Source organism: Nelumbo nucifera, chromosome 6 (genome assembly GCF_055504915.1).
Source record: "Nelumbo nucifera cultivar China Antique chromosome 6, China Antique-T2T, whole genome shotgun sequence".
NCBI lineage: Eukaryota > Viridiplantae > Streptophyta > Magnoliopsida > Proteales > Nelumbonaceae > Nelumbo > Nelumbo nucifera.
In genome coordinates, this window is record NC_142654.1 from 5,180,940 (window position 1) to 5,199,989 (window position 19,050).

The following is a 19,050-nucleotide window of genomic DNA, read 5'->3' on the forward strand; positions in this document are numbered from 1 at the left end:
AATTGTTGTTACACGTGCATATTTAGAAATTACCAGAGAAACAAAAACAACATGAAGGTTGCATCGACAAATGCCAGCGGATGACAACCAAACCAATGAAAGTGAAAGCAGAAAGCCAAAACATTGGAAAATTTTGAAAAGAAAAGAATTACTTATCAAGGTCAAGGGAAGCTAACATAAGTTTTGTGTTTCACATCAGATGTCCTATTTATACCGATTCCATTTACTGCCTTGGAGTAAAACTGGCCAGTAGCAGATGGACTAAGTCCAAATTTTCAAAGGTCCTGCTTATACTGACGTGCTAGTTCAGACTTCAGAGCAAAATAAGCCAGTATTCAATCAGAGATGGTTTCATTAGAGAGATTCCGAGGTGCACATTTGTTTCTCTTTGGATGTTGAAGCTCACTATTGTTTACTCTCTCCTTTTGAATTACTATGTTTATCTGATTCACTGTATTGGGTTCTCGAATCAATTTTTCTTTCCTTTTTGATGAGGTCGTGAACGGTGTTTGCTTTTTGGAAACTTCTCCATTTGACATGTATTACTATTACAATATGTTCTGTTTCGATATTCTTGTTTCCATGTATTTTTATTGCTTTCCACATATATTGATTAATCTCTGTTGTTGTTTGTATGGATATGCAGGGGAAGACTCTTGGTTTTGTGAGGGAGAAATTGTGTTAGGATCTTCGTGCATTCAAAGAAGAATAATAGATGTCTTGAATTTGCTATTTTTATTGGGTTTCTCTCTGCTTTTTATTGTAAGTTTTATTAGGAAACATAATATCAGTGGGCAGAGAAGAAGGGACTGGGTTTTCTTAGCTGTTTCAGTTTGTTGTGGTACTATTGGCATTGCATATTTTAGCTTTTGTTTATGGGATTTAGTGGACAGAAGTCATGAAATTAGGCATTTGAGATGGTTGGTTTACTTTGTGAGGGGGCTGGTTTCGATAGCTTTGACAGTTTCCTTGATTGTTCCATGGACCAAATTGATGCGAATTCTTATTTTAATCTGGTGGGTCTCCTTCCCTTTACTGGCCTCTGCACTGAATGTTCTAATGTTAGTGAACTCACAGAACATTCAAATCCTAGAACTAGTTTCATGGCCTTGCACATTGTTGCTTCTGGTTTGTGCTTTCAAAGTGTTGAGACAGAGAGTTTCTCCAAACACCCATCGCCAGAGTATGTCCGAACCTTTATTGGTCGGAAAAAGTGACAAACACCAAACAGGACTAAGCCAGACTAGTTTCATTAGCCAACTAACATTCTCTTGGCTTCAGCCCTTACTGAGTTTGGGTTACTCAAAACCACTAGTTCTTGATGATATCCCTGCTCTAGTTTCTGATGATGAAGCCCTCTTAGCTTACCAGTCATTTTCTCAATCATGGGATCATCTCTGCAGAGAGAACACCTCAACAGACACCAGTAACTTGGTTCTCCGAGCTTTGGTTAAACTTTATTTCAAAGAAATGCTAATAGTAGGATTTTATGCACTCCTTAGGACTGTTGCAGTTGTAGTTGCTCCATTATTAGTCTATTCCTTCCTTCAGTATTCTACCCATGAGGTCAAAACTGTGCATCATGGAATCTTTCTGGTAGGATGCCTAGTTGTGATCAAGTTTGTTGAGTCTTTGTCTCAGAGGCATTGGTTCTTTAATGCAAGGAGATATGGAATGAGGATGAGATCAGCATTAATGGCTGCCATATACCAAAAAGAGCTCAGACTTTCTAGTGTAGGTAGGAGCAGACACTCGACAGGGGAGATTGTGAATTACATAGGGGTTGATGCTTATCACATGGGTGAATTCCCATGGTGGTTTCATTCAACATGGACTTATTTTCTTCAGATGATTCTTTCTATGGGTGTACTCTTTGGGATTGTTGGTATAGGAGCTCTTCCTAGTTTGGTCCCCCTTTTCATCTGTGGTCTTCTAAATATTCCCTTTGCGAAGACCATTCAGAATTCTCAGCATCGATTCATGGAGGCGCAAGATGAGCGACTCAGGGCTACTTCTGAGGTCCTAAAAAACATGAAAATCATCAAGTTACAGTCATGGGAGGAAAAGTTCAAGAACTTAATCGAGTCGCTCCGCGATGTAGAACTCAAATGGTTAGGTGAATCTCAAATCATGAAGGCCTATGGCAGTATACTGTACTGGGTGTCTCCTAACTTAATCTCTTCAGTTTTGTTTATGGGGTGCGCCCTTTGGAAAAGTGCCCCTCTGAATGCCATGACTATCTTCACTGTCCTTGCAACACTGAGGAGCTTGTCAGAGCCTGTGAAAATGATTCCTGAGGCTCTTTCTGTGATGATTCATTCCAAGGTCTCACTGGACCGCCTTAATGTGTTTTTAATGGAAACTGAACTCAAGGATGAAGGTATGAGGAGGAACCAAACACAGAATTCAGTGACCAGTGTAAGAATACAGGATGGTTCTTTCAGTTGGGACCCAGACGCAGCTGTTCCAACACTGAGAGGTGTAGATTTGGAAGTAAGAAGGGGACAGAAAATTGCTGTATGCGGGCCAGTTGGAGCTGGGAAGTCCTCTCTCTTGTATGCCATACTTGGAGAAATACCCAAAATCTCAGGATCTGTGAGTAACAAAATGCTCTATTTCTAGAATACTTGTACATGTCCAAACATAACAGAGAAGATTGTTTCTTCTGATTAATAAGCCCTATTTCTGGTTACTTGCTTCTAGGTTGATGTATCTGGGACCATTGCCTATGTCTCTCAAACATCTTGGATTCAAAGTGGGACAGTTCGTGATAATGTGCTCTATGGAAAGCCAATGGACAAGACTAGATATGAGAAGGCCATAAAAGCATGTGCACTGGATAAGGACATCAATAGTTTTGACCATGGTGACCTTACAGAAATTGGTCAAAGAGGACTCAACATGAGTGGGGGACAGAAACAGAGGATTCAACTTGCTAGAGCAGTATACAATGATGCAGATATTTATCTACTTGATGATCCATTTAGTGCTGTTGATGCACATACAGCAGCCACCCTTTTCAATGTAAGAAACCCAAGGTCCATTTGGTTTGCGGTTGGAATTAGAATTAGAATTGAACTCCATTAACATATACATGACTCTAAGGGGGGTGTTCTTTTTTTGAATTTTGAGAGGAGGGAAAGTTGGTCAATGGGATTTTGGTTCCCATTGACCAAGAATCCCATGTTCATTCAGATTTATGTGGGCACCAAGGAAAGTTTATTTTCCTGGGTACCACTTACCCATCTCCTAAGTGGGTAAATAACATTCCCACCTAGGGGGAAAGTTGCTAATACTTAAATGGGACAAGAATACCCCTTTTAATAATGGATTTTTATGGCTAAAATGGTCATTACCTTATTTACCTAGGAAATAAAAGAACATGAGTAAACGCACTTACCCAGGTAAGTGTTTCACAGGAAAAACTCGCCCAGGTAATTGCATTTACCCGGATAAATAACTTACCGAAAAGCAAACCAGGGGCCTAAAGGAGAGTTGATGTTTCTAATAAAGAGAATTAGGGTTTCATGACTTTTTTTGTCACTTGTCTTTTTTTTTTTTTTTGACTGGCTGGAATGAGATTGATCATTCCCATGGGTTTTGGAGTTTTTTTTTTTTTGAAGTCACTTGTCTTTTTTATTTTGGCCGGCTGGAATGAGATCGGTCATTCCCATGGGGGAGGCTGGAATATAGGGGTGATCATTTCGGCCAAGCCAAGCCCAGCCTAGACTATAAATTCTGAGTTGGGTGTAGGTTTTGTATTCAGGCCCAGTCTGAGCCCCGTTCTGTATCTAACTCAGAAGTTTTAGCCGGGCCTGGGCCTAATAGTTAAAGCCCAGTCTAATATATATTATAATATGACACATAGAATATATAAAATAAAAATATATGCATATATGCCATTTAATATAAAATATTAAATGTATGTATGTAATATTTTTTATATAAAATACATGGCTGGGCTTGGGCTTGGGCTTGGGCCCGGCTCAGGCTCATCGCTCACCCCAACCAGTTGGAATGACAATACCCTCAAACTCCAAGCTCCAATAGGAGAACGCCATTTCACGAAGAATGGAAATCGAAATCCCATTCAGCCCAACCAAATGGGTAGAATGTAGAATGGGCGCCATTCCAATTCTGATTTCAGACCCCTGTTCCCGCCAGCCAAATCCCAAAATCCAAATGGACCTTGATTTTATTTCTTCAAAAATAGGAAATATCACGTTCACCAGTCACCACCCACGTTTGCATGGGCATGCACATGAGTGCATATTCTTCTGTTGTTACTGTATTTGAATGATGTAATTGCAGGATTGTGTCATGGCTGCACTGGAAAAGAAAACTGTCATTCTAGTGACTCATCAAGTTGAGTTTCTTGCGGATGCTGATCGGATTGTGGTAATGGAGGGCAGAGTTTATTTGAACTCCAAATCATCATCTAGCTTTTCCCTTTATGGAGTCTGTTTCTGGGCTTTCATGTTTCAACAACATGATTTGGTTCCTCTTCCTGCTTTTCCAGGTCATGGAAGGTGGGCAACTCACTCAATCAGGAACCTATGAGGAACTCCTCACAGCTGGGCAAGCATTTCAACAGCTCGTGAAAGCTCACAAGATTGCAATGTCATCGGTGGATCCTGCAAATAGTGGTCATTCGGGTGAATCTGAAAAGGTGGACACAATTCAACTTGATGATTCCTCTGGATCCCATACCAAGAAAGAGAGTGGCGAAGGGAAGATTTCTGCCAAGGGTCTGCCCGGAACCCAGCTAACAGAAGATGAGGAGAAAGAGATTGGAGATGTTGGATGGAAGCAGTTCTTGGATTACATAATTGTCTCAAAAGGATCATTTCTTCTTGGTTTATCTTTGTTTGGTCAGATTGCTTTTACCCTAGTTCAGGCTTCCTCAAACATTTGGCTAGCTATAGCTTCTGGAATTCCTCAAATCAACGATACCATCTTAATTGGAGTTTACGCTGGGATGTCAACCTTCAGCGCCACCTGTGCATATCTGAGGTCCTTTTTCTCAGCCCATCTAGGATTAAAGGCTTCAAAAGCCTTCTTTTCAGGTTTTACAAATTCAGTGTTCAAAGCTCCAATGTTCTTCTTTGACTCAACTCCCATTGGTAGAATTTTAACCCGGGTAAGCTTTCTTTGCTTTTTTTTTTATTCTGATCCACATGCCAAACTTTTCAACAGATTACTAGGTGGTTGAGCATATGTAATGTAGGACGTTAATGAATGATGGTTTCTGATGGAAACATATGGCTGTTGCAGACTGTAATGGTTTCTTGAAGGATTAAGAAAGAAATGGGGGGGGGGGGGGAGAGAGAGGGGGGGGGGGGGGGGAGCCTATGAATCACTACTAGGGTTCCTAGAATCACTCTAGGGCATGAGAATCATCATACCCAAATAAACTTTCATTGATTCTTCAGTAAAATGTCCATACAATATTTGTAGGAACTCAAATAGACTGTAGATGACTCAAAAACATAGAAGCTTACTAAATTACCACTGTGGCACTATCCTAGTCAATTCAAAGAAGACAAAATAACTCTTAAACTAATTAATGACTCTAAAATTACAAATATGAGTAGACAAACCAGACCCAATCATTAGACTCCACATGGAATTTTTAAATGACAAAAATACCCCTACTATCCAAAAAATACAGAAAGACATAATATTCAGAAAAATTCTTTTTTTTTTTTTTGAGAGAGAGAGAGAGAAAGATGAATAAGAAAGCAGAAATGTACATGAGAGCATGCACACTGGAAAAGAACAAAAAAAATGCCCATGCAGAAATCAGGGCAGTAAAGTATTGCTATACAAATCTTCCTTATGAGTCCCAACCACCCAGGGTCTTGGGAGGGATAGACTGTGTAAGGTCCTAACCTTTGGGATTTGTTTCACACAAATGGCATCCCTCAGATTTGAGCCCCCGTTCTCACACTTGTCAGCCCGAGAACTAAAATGCCCTTGTTGTATTTATACAAGTAAAATGCTGATTTCTTATGTAATACCCTTCTAGAGCTTTAAAACTTGCAGCATTTCAGGTTACTGGTTTTGTCACTAATTTTCCTTCCACTAATTAGAATAAGGTCTTAATTGGACTGAGATTAACAACATGCTTGCTCTTTAAATATTAAAAATATATATTACTTTGGAAATCTGCACTCCTCTTCTCAGTACTTATGGCAATGTTTATTTGGGCTTCATGGCCACTTAATTGGTTATCCATTGCAATGTCATCTTGTAGGCTTCATCAGATATGAGAGTTTTGGATTTTGACATAGCTTTCTCCATTGCCTTAACACTTTCGTGTGGAATTGACACTCTATCCATCATATGCATCATGGCCTCCATCACATGGCCAGTTCTATTTGTAGCAATTCCAGCCATGTTATCCACACACTACATTCAGGTAGATCTTATTTTCTTTATCTCTACTTCTTAATCTCTGTTTTACTTTCCCTAATCAGTAATCATTTATTCTTCCATTTTTTTTTCATTTTTCTTTCTTTTTGAATGAAGAGATACTACCTAGCCTCTGCAAGAGAGCTAATAAGAATTAATGGAACAACCAAAGCACCTGTTATGAATTATGCAGCTGAGACATCACTTGGTGTAGTCACAATAAGAGCTTTCGACATGAAAGATAGGTTCTTCCAAAAATACTTAAAGCTCATTGACACAGATGCAAGTCTCTTTTTTCATTGTAATGCTGCTTTGGAGTGGTTAGTGATAAGAGTGGAAGGACTCCAAATTCTGACCTTTATCACCTGTGCCCTTCTCCTTGTTTTTCTCCCTCAAGGAAATGCTTCTCCAGGTATTTTTCATTCCTGAGGGCTGCCTAGTAATAATCTATCTAGAATGTTCAATTCTGAATGAAACATTTCTGTGTTGTTTTCAGGATTTGTGGGCCTTTCTCTTTCTTATGCTCTCATACTTACTACCACGCAAGTCGTATTCACTAGATGGTACTGCAACTTAGCCAACTATATTGTTTCTGTTGAAAGAATAAAACAATTCATGTATATACCACCAGAACCTCCGGCAATTGTGGAGGATAAAAGACCACCTCTCTCATGGCCATCCAGGGGAAGGATAGATTTGCAGGATCTAAAGGTAATGGCAGTTAATCTGATTCATCTTTCAACGTATATTTTGTAAATATTATTCATAAAGATTTACCAACCTGTGTTTGGAAAACATGGGTACCAAGAAACCTTGATGGTGTCTGAGTATCTGCTGGTTTCAGATAAGATATCGTCCAAATGCACCACTTGTTCTCAAGGGAATTACTTGCACTTTCAAAGAAGGGACTAGAGTTGGAGTTGTTGGAAGAACTGGAAGTGGCAAGAGTACACTGATTACTGCTTTGTTCCGTTTAGTTGAACCAGAAAGCGGGAGAATTCTTATAGATGGACTAGACATTTGTTCCATTGGTCTGAGGGACCTGAGAATGAAACTCAGCATCATCCCTCAAGAGCCAACTCTTTTCAGGGGTAGCATTCGGACCAACTTGGATCCTCTAGGCCTCTACACTGACAATGAAATATGGGAGGTGAACCAACTGATTCTGATCTCAAAGCATCTGTTCTTCTGCAGATTTTTATTATTATAATTTTTTTTTATCTTATATTAGTCAAGTTCAAATGGATCAAGCGAGTAGTGACAATTGAGTTGAGGTTAAAAGCTTAAAATGCTTTAGTAATATACACAGAACCTTATGTGGTATTATTTATTGCAGGCTATAGAGAAGTGCCAACTAAAAGCCACCATATCTAGTCTTCCAAAACTTTTGGATTCATCTGGTGAGTTGCGATTTCAGTGGTTAGAAATCAGAAATCCAATCATTTTAATTAATTCCGCAGTGCTTCAGTTAAAGAACTCATGGTATTTGATCCCTTAATTCTGCAGTGAGTGACGAAGGTGAAAATTGGAGTGCTGGGCAGCGCCAACTTTTCTGCCTTGGACGAGTCCTTCTTAGGAGAAATAGAATCCTTGTTCTAGATGAAGCAACTGCATCCATCGACTCTGCAACTGATGCCATCCTACAGAGAGTAATCAGGCAAGAATTCTCCGGCTGTACAGTGATAACCGTAGCCCACAGAGTTCCCACAGTTACAGATAGTGACATGGTCATGGTCCTCTCTTATGGTACGCTGCTCCCTTGTACACATTTAGACCATCTCATAATTCATAGTCCCTTACAGTTTTGTTGGACTCGGACTGGACTGATCTGTTTGGACCATCAGAAGTGACCGGTTATGAACTTGATTTTACACATTTAGGAGCCCATAGTCCAACATTGGCCTGTTATGAGGTTGATTTTGCTCATCTTATCCATGTGCCATGGCTAATTGACTATGTGAAATAAGGTTTTATATAGACGTATTGGATCTTGGATCCTAGTCAATTTTATGCATGTCTATGGCTTACGTTTTGGTGATTTTGCAGGGAAACTCGTGGAGTATGATGAACCTTCAGTTCTCATGCAAGTTAACTCCTCCTTCTCTAAGCTTGTGGCTGAATACTGGTCCAGCTGCAGGAAGAATTCTATGCAGAGCCTCTAATTACTAATAAAATAAGAAGCTAGAGCTCCGGAGAGAGGCTCTATAACTATAATGCCTTCGGCATTTAAACCCATCAATACAGTGGCATTGGAATTGGAATTGAGTAGTATATATCGTTTATCCACTTTCTCTTAAAATTGAACATCATGTTCATCCAAAACTCCAAACTTGTATAAACAGATTCAGTATTAAATGTTAAGATCCACAAAGCGAATTTTAGTCCTTCAAGCTTTAATGATAAATTATTGAATTTAAAAGATTTCTAAATGAGGAGTTCAGAGTTTGATTGAGGTGATGATTAGTGAATTAGTCTTTGTTTTCTTTTTTAAATTACTGGTGTAAATGTATGGGAGTGCAAAGATGTCTAAATGCAAGCTTCTCTCTAAATTCTGCTCTAGTTTTGCTTCATCTTATTTATTTGTGAGAAGCAAAATACTAGGTAAAATGAAATGACCCCCACTTTAAGGCTGTGTTTGGTTTGAAAGAGAAGGCATGGAAAGGAAGGGAAACCTATATCCCTACCTTTTCTTTCAAACCAAATACAGCCTAACTGCAGGAGGATAGAGGTAGGGCGGTTAACTGTATAGAAGGTAACAAGCAATATTATATAGTCTCTATTTTTTATAAGAATTGAGGTAGGAGAAAGGTAATGCAAATTTTGCATCAGTTTTTAGAATAAAAAACTTGTACTGTCAGTGAGAGCAAAAGAGACAAAAAAGTAAAAAAAAAAATTGTATTAGGCAGGAATGAAAATCTTAATTAGAAACAAACAAAAGAAAATTTGATCTGGATACAAATTTTGCACCTGGTCAAGATTTGTATCCAGATCAATAAATAATAACATCTATGCCTCCCCCATGAAGTGGAGAGATGAGACAATGAGGCATGCTTAATTAAAATTTTGTTGAGCGTCAGGGAGGGGGTCATGTGAATTAATTTGTACGGATCAACAAGACATTGGATTGGACCAATGCGGTCCAAAACATTGATTAGATTGGATTGGACCTGATCCATCCGTATTAAATTTCTATTGGATAAAGCCAATATCCGGTCCATTGATATAAGATAAGAATATTGATGTCAATGGAACGAATTTTGGATGAAACCAATTTAAATTAAACTAAATTTGAATAGATTGGACAGTTCAGACATTGAATTGGACTGGTTCAAAATAGTCCAAAATATTTATTAGATTGGATTAGACCTGGCCCATTTGTAATGGATTCACATTGGACTGGATCAGATTAGACCAAATCCAGTCCAATTGACACCCCTACATGTATAATCCATCCCCCATACCCATCTGGGTGAAGGTGGGAATCGATCCCAAGTTTCCGCTACAACCAGCTAAAGACGTAATTAGTTGCCACCTTCGTTTATGAACCAGGTTAAGGAGTACTTTTTTTTTTGTCCCCCACCCTACTTCAACCAAAGTCTTAAATGCTTGAAATTGAATGCTAGAAAATGAATTTTAAGGAAAGTGGGATCGTTCCCTGCAGATTGTGAGTGAATCACCTGTGGTCCAATATATTCAAAGGATGGCCATGTTGCAGATCAGAACCATTGCCTTGAAAGCTGATACTTCAAATTAAGCTTCACCCTTCTAATTTTCAAGAAAATTCATTCATGTAAACCACCACTCATCTAACAATCTTTATCAGCTACAATAGGTGGCATATTTAGGGTTGTTCTACAATATCAATGTTTTTGTTTTCATTTATTTTGGGAATTTTCCACATCAACAGAAAAAATAAACAAACAAACAAAAACATGCATGTTCTTGCTTTTTTTTTTGTTTTAAAAGGCAAAAACAAGTTGGTTTCATTTCAAAAAACAATAATTAATAAGTGTTTTTAAAACCATCAAAACAATGTTTTCTGAAAAAAAAAACAAATGTTGTGATGTGGAAATTTTATAGTTTATGGAATATAATATTAAAAAACCAAATAAAAACATGTTCTTTAAACTAGAAATTCAAAAACATGTTTTTAATTAGTTTTGATTTTGAGAACAAAAAACACATATTTAACCAACAACACATACTTTTTATGATTTTGTTTTAAGATCTTTTTTTTTTCCAAATCAACGGGTTTTATTTATTTATTGAAACTTTGCAACAACCAAAAAAAACAATTCAGATCGAAAAACACCCTCTTAGAGTTCAGATCAACCACATAATTGTGATCATTATTTAAGATCACATCACCGGGTGATTCATCCACAGTAATCTAACAATGATCCTAATTAACTTGAAGTAATTAGAAGGTATGATATTTCTCTCTCTTTCTCTATGGCATTTTGGTTAGGAGCCCAAAGGGCCCCTCAAGGAGTAGGTCTCCTTGTCCTGGTTTCATGAGGCAAATTTCAAAAGAAAAAGCAGCCAACCATCCACAAAAGGCCCTCCTTTTGGCACCAAACAGCCAATATTAATTAGAGGAAATCACCAATACAAGACAAGTCACAAGACCGAATATTATTATAATATAATATCTTATATGTATTTCTAGTTTTTTATTATATATTTATTTATAATATATTATAAAAATAAAAAAATGAAAAAACAACAAATCAAGCCAATCAACTTCAATTTAATTTCAGTTACCGATTTTCCAAAAACCAGTATTACCAATTCAGTTTAAAAAATAGACCCTTAACCGAATCATGATCACCCCTGTCCTCACACCTCAAGGTGGAAAGACTAGGAGAGATCTAAGCCTTTAAAGTAATTAGTATCCTTAAAAGCATTTTTTTTTGTTATAAAAAAATGTTTTTCAATAACACTTATATTTCTTCCAAACCTCAATACAAATACAAATAAAATGTGTCTCTACACTTTTATTCATCAATACAAATACAAATGTGACTCCATGTCATACAATAATCATCCCAAAATTTTAGTCTAATTGAAACTTTAGAACTTCTTAAATGCAATGTGGAGTGCAGGACTGATGTAATGGGGAAAGGCATTACTGGATGGAGGGCTCTCCATCCAATATAAATATATAATGGTTTCTCCAGGTCTAAATCACCTACAGTTCTAAGTTCTAAGACTAATAATAGGCCAACCACAATCTATCCAGTATAATGGTTTCTCTGGGTCGAAATCACCTACAGTTCTACGCCCAACGCTAGGCCAACCACAAGGTCCACAACATACCATGTCAGCTCTGTACAAGTGTGGCCCAATATCAAGCTGACGTGACATATCATGATTAATCCACTACCTTCATGGAGTCTGTATTGTATATGTGATGGATCGGTGAGATCTCTTAGCTAAATGATGCTTAGTTGCTTACAAATTAAAAATTAACCATTGCAAGAAAAAAGAAAAGATGCTTAGCAATTAGTCTCTCTCTTATATATATTCTCTCTTTGTTATCTCTAGCATGTGTATTATTATTATTATTATTATTATTATTATTATTATTATTATTATTATTGCAATAACACATATTAGAATTAAACATTTTAGGGCATAAACAAAATGATCCAATCGATCACCCATTGATTTATCTGATAATCCTAGAAATGGTAGTTACTCACCATCAAGTAGTTGCCATGTTAAAGGAAAAGATGAGGCCCTCCTCAGATGATTAGGACCCATAAATTTATAAGGGTAAATTGTTGAAACCTTTCTTGAAGTTTGGTAGTTGTAACTATTTCTCCTGAAATTTTTGACAAAATTGTAAGTAGACTCCTTCGATTAGAATCCTCTAACAAGAGGTGCAAAAATGTTCAAAATACCCATGGAGTTGTTATTGGGACTGGTTTTTCCAAAAATAAAATAAATAAATAAAACACAAACTTTATGAACACCAAAAAAGGAGAGTTTAAAGTTGCAGATTTACCTACAAGCAAGGTTTTACATAGGTCAATACGTATCGTTCCGAGACCCTTCCAATACGCCCCTACAGTGGGTGTATCGGGGGTCTGACCGGTTCAGGGGATGGAGGGGTCCTAGACCGGCTCCCCTGAACCAGTTTTGAAAAAAAAAAAACAAGTATCAAAACGCCCAATACGCCCCTATCAGCATATCGATATTTTGAACCTTGACTACAAGTGATTGATATGAAGGGCAAATTTGAAAAATAAACAATTGATAGGAATAAAAATTTGAAAAATAAACATTATGGCAAAAGTAACTACATGGGTATTTTGGACATTTTTGTATCTCTTGGAAGAGGATTCTAACAGAGAGGGTCTAATTGCAACTATTAAAAAGTTTAAGTGAGGTGATTGTAATTACCAAACTTTAATGAAGGTTTTGACAATAATTAAAAAATTCAAGAAAGATTTTAGCAATTTACCCAATTTATAAACAATAAGTGGCCTTTCTTTTGAATGGGTGATACATTTATAAACAGCAAGTTAGACTTATTTATTTAAGGGTTTTGAATTTTGGCCCCTGAAATCATGAAAAGCTAAATTGGGAAGTGATTTCTCCAAGCTTCAGTTTGGGCTACGTACTTGAATTGTTGTTTTAAGCTAGTAAAAAATAGCAGCCTAATTCGCTTCTAATACGATATGGTTAGCATTGCATTAAAAATTTCATTAAACTTCAAGATTTAGTTTCAATTTCGTCAATGAAGAGATAAGATGAAAGCAGTAGAGAAAATTAAGGAAATGGAATAGATTTTTGAACAAAACAATAAAAAATTAATAACATTTTCCCAAATTTTGAAATTTACTTCAAAATTTATTCATTGAAATTTCAATTTCTAGCCAGGTCGAAATAGGCATAGGGAAAGAAAAAATCCATGGGTGTGAGTAGCAAGTCACATCTCTCTTTTCCGTGCGGGGATCCCGGGCAAACAAAAACTCTGCACACCCTTTGAAAGTAGAACATCTAATCGCACATTAAGAACATCTGTCTATGAATTTGACATATATAAAGACTCTGCACACGCTTTGAAAGTAGGAGCATCCAACCGCACATTAAGAACACCTATCTATGAATTTCACGTATATAAAAACTCTTGTGCAAGCAGGAGCATCTAATCGCATATTGAGAACATCTCTCTATGAATTTCACGTATATAAATGGGAGGTATTACTGATGTATGACCAGAAGCCATGCTCCCCTTTTGCTTTTGCTTGCCACTATTGCATCGTTCAATGAATCGTGTTCTCTGCCAATAAAACCTTTTCCCTCTCTCACTATCATTCTCCCCTTTTGTTATTAAAGCATATTTGTGCCAATGGCTGCGTTTGAAAAATGGTTCATATAAATTATAAAGTTGGGTTAGTTTTGCACTAACAAATTTATCTTCTTACCAAACAGACTTTTTTAGTTGTAATGGATGCGAATATAAATTTCAATAAAGCATATATTTGTTTTTATTAAAAGCCTGCTTGAATGCAAATTTACTTATTTTTTATTGATGTACTTTTATATCTTATTATCAATGTAAATATGCATTGGTCTGTCATTTGTTAATGCATAAATGTAATGTTGTCAAATACAGACCAAATGAACCAGCAAAGTACAAATTTACCTTGAACCGGGATTTATACTCCATTGCAACGTTTCCAAACACAGCCTTGTGAAGTAAATGATTGACCCCACAAATTTCAAAATGACAACTAACTCTGAGATAATTTTAAGTGGACGAAATAAATAAAGGAATCCCAGGTCATTTTCTAAAATGTAAAGGTGGGGTGGGGAAGTGAAAATGAAAAAAGGGATTCTTATCTTCTGTTTTGTTATTTGTTAATTAATATATAAAAATCATATGATTCAACGAGCGCGCTCTCATTCAGTGAACCACATGAGCTCTCTATCGTATCAGTCACTCATTGGCTTGAGTAATCAAACAACCAATGGATGACGAACACGTAAGATGCATCTAAGCGAGAGCAGACCCATTGGAGCAGCTAACTCCAGAATCATGCAAGAGTCTCTTTTTGGTTTTTTTCTTTCCCTTTTTCGATTCCATCACTGAAACAGTGAAAGGATGATGATGCTCCATGGACTCTTTTTTCTTGGTTTTCGTACTCGATCCGAGCGAGGGTGCAATCTTGTGTTGCAAATTTGTAGCAGGGAACAGCTCGAACAGCTCTATCTCGTACGTGGTTGTGGATAGAAGACACAATTGGTGTCAGTGAAGGTTTGTCCTTCGCATCACCAACTACTGAAAAGCAGAAATAGTTCAATTTTATCTCTAAATTATGGACTTATGGAGGGAGGGGGAGGAGGGGAATTTGCAATTGTGCAAAGAAAAGGAAGATTAGTCACGCGGCTGTGTTTGTTAGGCTTCTCACGTGATCCACGAATCTACAGCTTGCCTTTTCAAATTTCAAGGATGGAGACAACACAAGCCTTTGCTTAGGTTGCTTTGTCTTCATTCTACATTTACTCTCTCCTCCATCACCTTACTCTACTCTGGTTGGGCAAGGAAATTGTTAGACTTTCAATGGAACCAAACTCTTCTGGTTCAATGTAGTTGAAATTCTTCAAATTAGACAACCTGACTTACAACCCTAGGTCCATCCGGTGCATGGATTATTAAGACACGGCAGAATAATGTATAGCTTCTCTACCATATACCACATATATCCCACCCTATGAATATCAAATTTACTACCAATAGGGTTGTTGTTTAGTCATGGCATTGAAACTAATTTTAATATTGGCTTGACCAATTCAAGCAATAAGCCTACCACACTGGTACTTCAGATGGAATTTTAGGGTTAGGTAAGATAGGAGGGGTACTAATGATTAAAATTTTGTGACTCCCCTCCGCCCTCAAAAATTTTATGAGTTTGTATGTTCGGGAAAGTGACAAGTGTAGGAATTTATTACAATTCAATAGGGGGTACTATAGCATAGGTGGGATTTGAAACAATACATTCAAAAAAAAATTAATAATAATAATAAATTTTGAGGGAGAGCAAATCATAAATGTTACTATATCTATACTACTATTAAAGTGCGAACGAGTTTATGTAACTTTTTTTTTTGTCTAAAATATACTTATTTTTGAATTTAGTTCCTTTTTAATTGTAAGGATAGAAAATAAAATTTGAATTACTACTTTTCACTCCATTCAACTCCTTCTCATTAAATCTTATATTTAAGGTATCAATCATTAATTCCTATTTTCTCTCATTAAATCTTGTATTTAAGATATTTTTCTCACTAATAAGTTTTATTTATTATACTTACATCCAATAGTTTTGACAATACAAAACTCATATTTATTTAAAACTGACTCAAAAATGAAACCATTATTCAATTCAGGTGGTAAATAATTTATCCAACCATCCTAATCAAATGGTCAACCCATAAGAGAAAAACACATACAAAAAAAATGCATACATTTTGTTGAAAAATGTTTTATAACATCTCTAATATTATATATTTTTTATATTAAACAAAAATAGGTATAATAAATAAGGATTATTTGTATACACATAATTATAAAAGTTTAGACACATATTATTTTAAAATTATCATGTACAAAACAGATACATATTTGCTAGCACTGATTCGAGAGTGGAGGTGTGAGATTGGCACGCAGAAATGCTAACTGATATGCCTCGTACCCACCCTGCATTGTCCCCACCATTCCTAACATGCACACTACAGATTTGGCATATAGCACCTTCCCCCCAATATAGGGGCAAAGCCACATTATAGAATAATATATAAAATCATTGCCTAACCAAAGAGCTATTGCTTTTTATTGGAGTTAATTATACATTGCAACTTACTTGTTATTATTATTATTTTTTTTAACACAAATAATAGCCCCAGGTAGTTTATAATGGGCTTGACCTCAGTAAGCACATAATAATATTAAGTCTCTTATTAACATGAATTGATAGACATAAAGAGAAATAATTGGGATAAAGTCCACTGTCTCCTTATATTGTATTAATATAATTCAGACTGTCGATGGATCGGATATTGGTCCAATCCAATCCAATCTGGTCTAGTATGAATCCATTACAGATGGATCGACTAGGTTCAATCCAATGCAATAAATATTTTAGACTATTTTGGACTGGTCCAGTTCAATGTCTAGACCATTCAACTTGTTGGAATTGATTTTAATTTGGATAGGGTCCAACCCAAATCTGATCCTTTGACACCCATACTCTTATCTGATGTCAATAGACCAGATATTGATTCAATCTGATCCACCTAGACAATATAAATCCATCTATTACAAATAGACCAGGTTCAATCCAATCCAATAAATATTTTAGACCATTTTGGATTGGTCCAGTTCAATGTCTAGACCATTCAACTTGTTGGAATTGATTTTAATTTGGATAGGGTGCAACCCAAATCTGATCCTTTGACACCCATACTCTTATCTTATGTCAATAGACCAGATATTGATTCAATCTGACCCACCTAGACAATATAAATCCATCTATTACAAATAGACCAGGTCCAATCCAATTCAATTGATACTTTGGACCATTATATTATATCTTATTGATTTTAATATATCATATTCAAATCAATTCAATTTGATTTTAATTTGACTAATCCAATCTAATATACCTTATTGATCCTTCCAAACCATTTGTCACCATATTTTGGATGAAAGGTTTAGAACAGCGGGATCCAAAACTCCAAATCTCTTCTATCCACAACAAACACTAAAGCCACACATCGGGATTGTCATTCACGGGGAGATGTTCCCGATGTGTGGCTGCAGTGACTTGTGGGTGGCAGATGCGGATTTGGAAGCCTGTGATATGAGATAAAGTTGGTCAATCTTAAGGTGGAAGGACATGGTCGTCATCCTCTTGCCTTGAAACCTAACCCTACTTGATTGCTTAGACCCCATTGCATTCATTATCCCTAATTTATTTTTTTGATTACACCTTTCTGTAAAGCAGACAAACATCGCACTGAGATTTCGGTTATAAATTTAGAAAACGAAGGCATCTCGATCAGTCACTAAAGCCGGCCAGAACCAAAAACAAAAACAAGCTTTAGTTTGTGAATAAATCCCCCCGCGCGCCCCCTCCCTCCTCTCACAGTGTTCATCACAAAACAAAGCACCATCGTCTCTCATAACACAGACAGAAGCAACAGCCAAGACGAAGAGAGAGAAGTAGGAGGTAGCTAGGTAGCGTTGATGGAGGCAAACCGCCAGAACAAACCAAACGGTCTCACCCTAGAAGAATTTGCAGAGCTGGTGTCCCACATTCGCACATATCACACGTTTGAGAGTTCATCTAGGACATGCACATCCTTGATAACACAACGGGTCGATGCTCCCCTGGGCATAGTCTGGCCTCTGGTGCGAAGCTTCAGCAACCCTCAGAGGTACAAGCACTTCGTCAAGAGTTGTAAAATGAGTAGTGGTGATGGAGGTGTCGGGAGTATAAGAGAAGTCACTGTTATCTCTGGCCTTCCGGCTTCAACAAGCACAGAAAGGCTAGAGATTTTGGACGAAGAGAAGCATATCCTGAGCTTCTGTGTCCTAGGAGGCGAGCATAGGCTCCATAACTATCGGTCCGTCACTTCGGTGAACGAGTTCAGCAAGGAAGGCAAGGTTTACACGATTGTCTTGGAGTCGTATATTGTGGACATACCGGAGGGAAACACCGATGAGGATACCAAGATGTTCGTCAACACTGTTGTGAGGTTGAACTTGCAGAAGCTTGCTGATGTTGCCATGGCTTCTCTGCAGGAACATGTTGGCCCTAGAGAGATAGATGATGGCCAGACGACAATGACAACAACCGACCACAACCATGATGATATATACTGCAACTAGTAGTACTGATGGGCTGATATATGGCTTTGTTTTTGTGTTCCATCTTCAATTCTCTGCAGCTAGCAACGCTTACCGGTTATTGTTTTACAAGGGGAAAAGCAACGTAGTAGGGCTTAATTTGCCAGTTCCATATATTGATTGGGCTTGGCCGTATACTCGGCTTTGGTGGGTGGGGTTTGTTATGAGCCATAATCATCAAAGCAGTCTTGAATTCCATTAATTAGAACGATCAAAACCAATGCTGTAACACAACTTAATATCATGTGTATTCTCAATGGGGGAGGGGGGCTTAAGCTTCATCCATTAATATTGGGGGAAAGAAATTAATTAATGGTTGAAATTCCATCTTATCATCCATCCATTAATGGATATGCACACTCAATTTGTCTCTTATGCATAGGTTTAGTGAACAACCCACATTTCCCTCTCTCTCTCTAGATCTCTCTCATATAGTCATATGTTATGTTTGAACTTTTAACGGGCAAATTAATAGCTTACTGATGATGATGTGTATGTGGGCATGCGCATTTCCCACATATACGCTATCTGTGTATGTTGCCTTGTCAAATATCTCACACTGGCTATTTTCTTTTTGAATTAATGTTGTCTTCTTTCCTCTCGTGTTTCCTTCAAGGAGTGATGAGAGATCTGTGAGGCTTAATTACATTGAATTCAGTTCATACTTCAAAGAAAGTCTATTATGAACATGAGTTAGGCAGGGAGAGATTAAA

The 19,050-nt window shown here is 37.1% G+C and overlaps 1 protein-coding gene and 1 pseudogene across 1 annotated transcript; both read left to right on the forward strand.

The window, feature by feature from the left end:
• Nucleotides 1-136: 136 nt before the first annotated feature.
• On the forward strand, nucleotides 137-8,798 carry LOC104604400 (ABC transporter C family member 8-like). Its single transcript, XM_088889360.1, has 12 exons — nucleotides 137-370; nucleotides 647-2,595; nucleotides 2,704-3,024; nucleotides 4,312-4,398; nucleotides 4,520-5,140; nucleotides 6,257-6,421; nucleotides 6,532-6,826; nucleotides 6,911-7,125; nucleotides 7,259-7,564; nucleotides 7,751-7,814; nucleotides 7,921-8,160; nucleotides 8,461-8,798. Exons 1-12 carry the CDS (start codon nucleotides 346-348, stop codon nucleotides 8,574-8,576), a joined length of 4,404 nt encoding a protein of 1,467 aa, XP_088745486.1. The 5' UTR covers nucleotides 137-345; the 3' UTR covers nucleotides 8,577-8,798.
• An 8,598-nt stretch (nucleotides 8,799-17,396) lies between these two features.
• On the forward strand, nucleotides 17,397-18,798 carry LOC104604401 (abscisic acid receptor PYL2 pseudogene; annotated as a pseudogene).
• The last annotated feature ends 252 nt before the right edge of the window (nucleotides 18,799-19,050 follow it).

Bases quoted from the DNA above. Each gene is read 5' to 3' on its own strand.
- LOC104604400 (XM_088889360.1), top strand. From the start codon at position 346: ATGGTTTCATTAGAGAGATTCCGAG. The intron at 4,399-4,519 runs GTAATGGAGGGC...CTGCTTTTCCAG, and splicing joins CGGATGCTGATCGGATTGTG to GTCATGGAAGGTGGGCAACT. The intron at 8,161-8,460 runs GTACGCTGCTCC...GTGATTTTGCAG, and splicing joins GGTCATGGTCCTCTCTTATG to GGAAACTCGTGGAGTATGAT.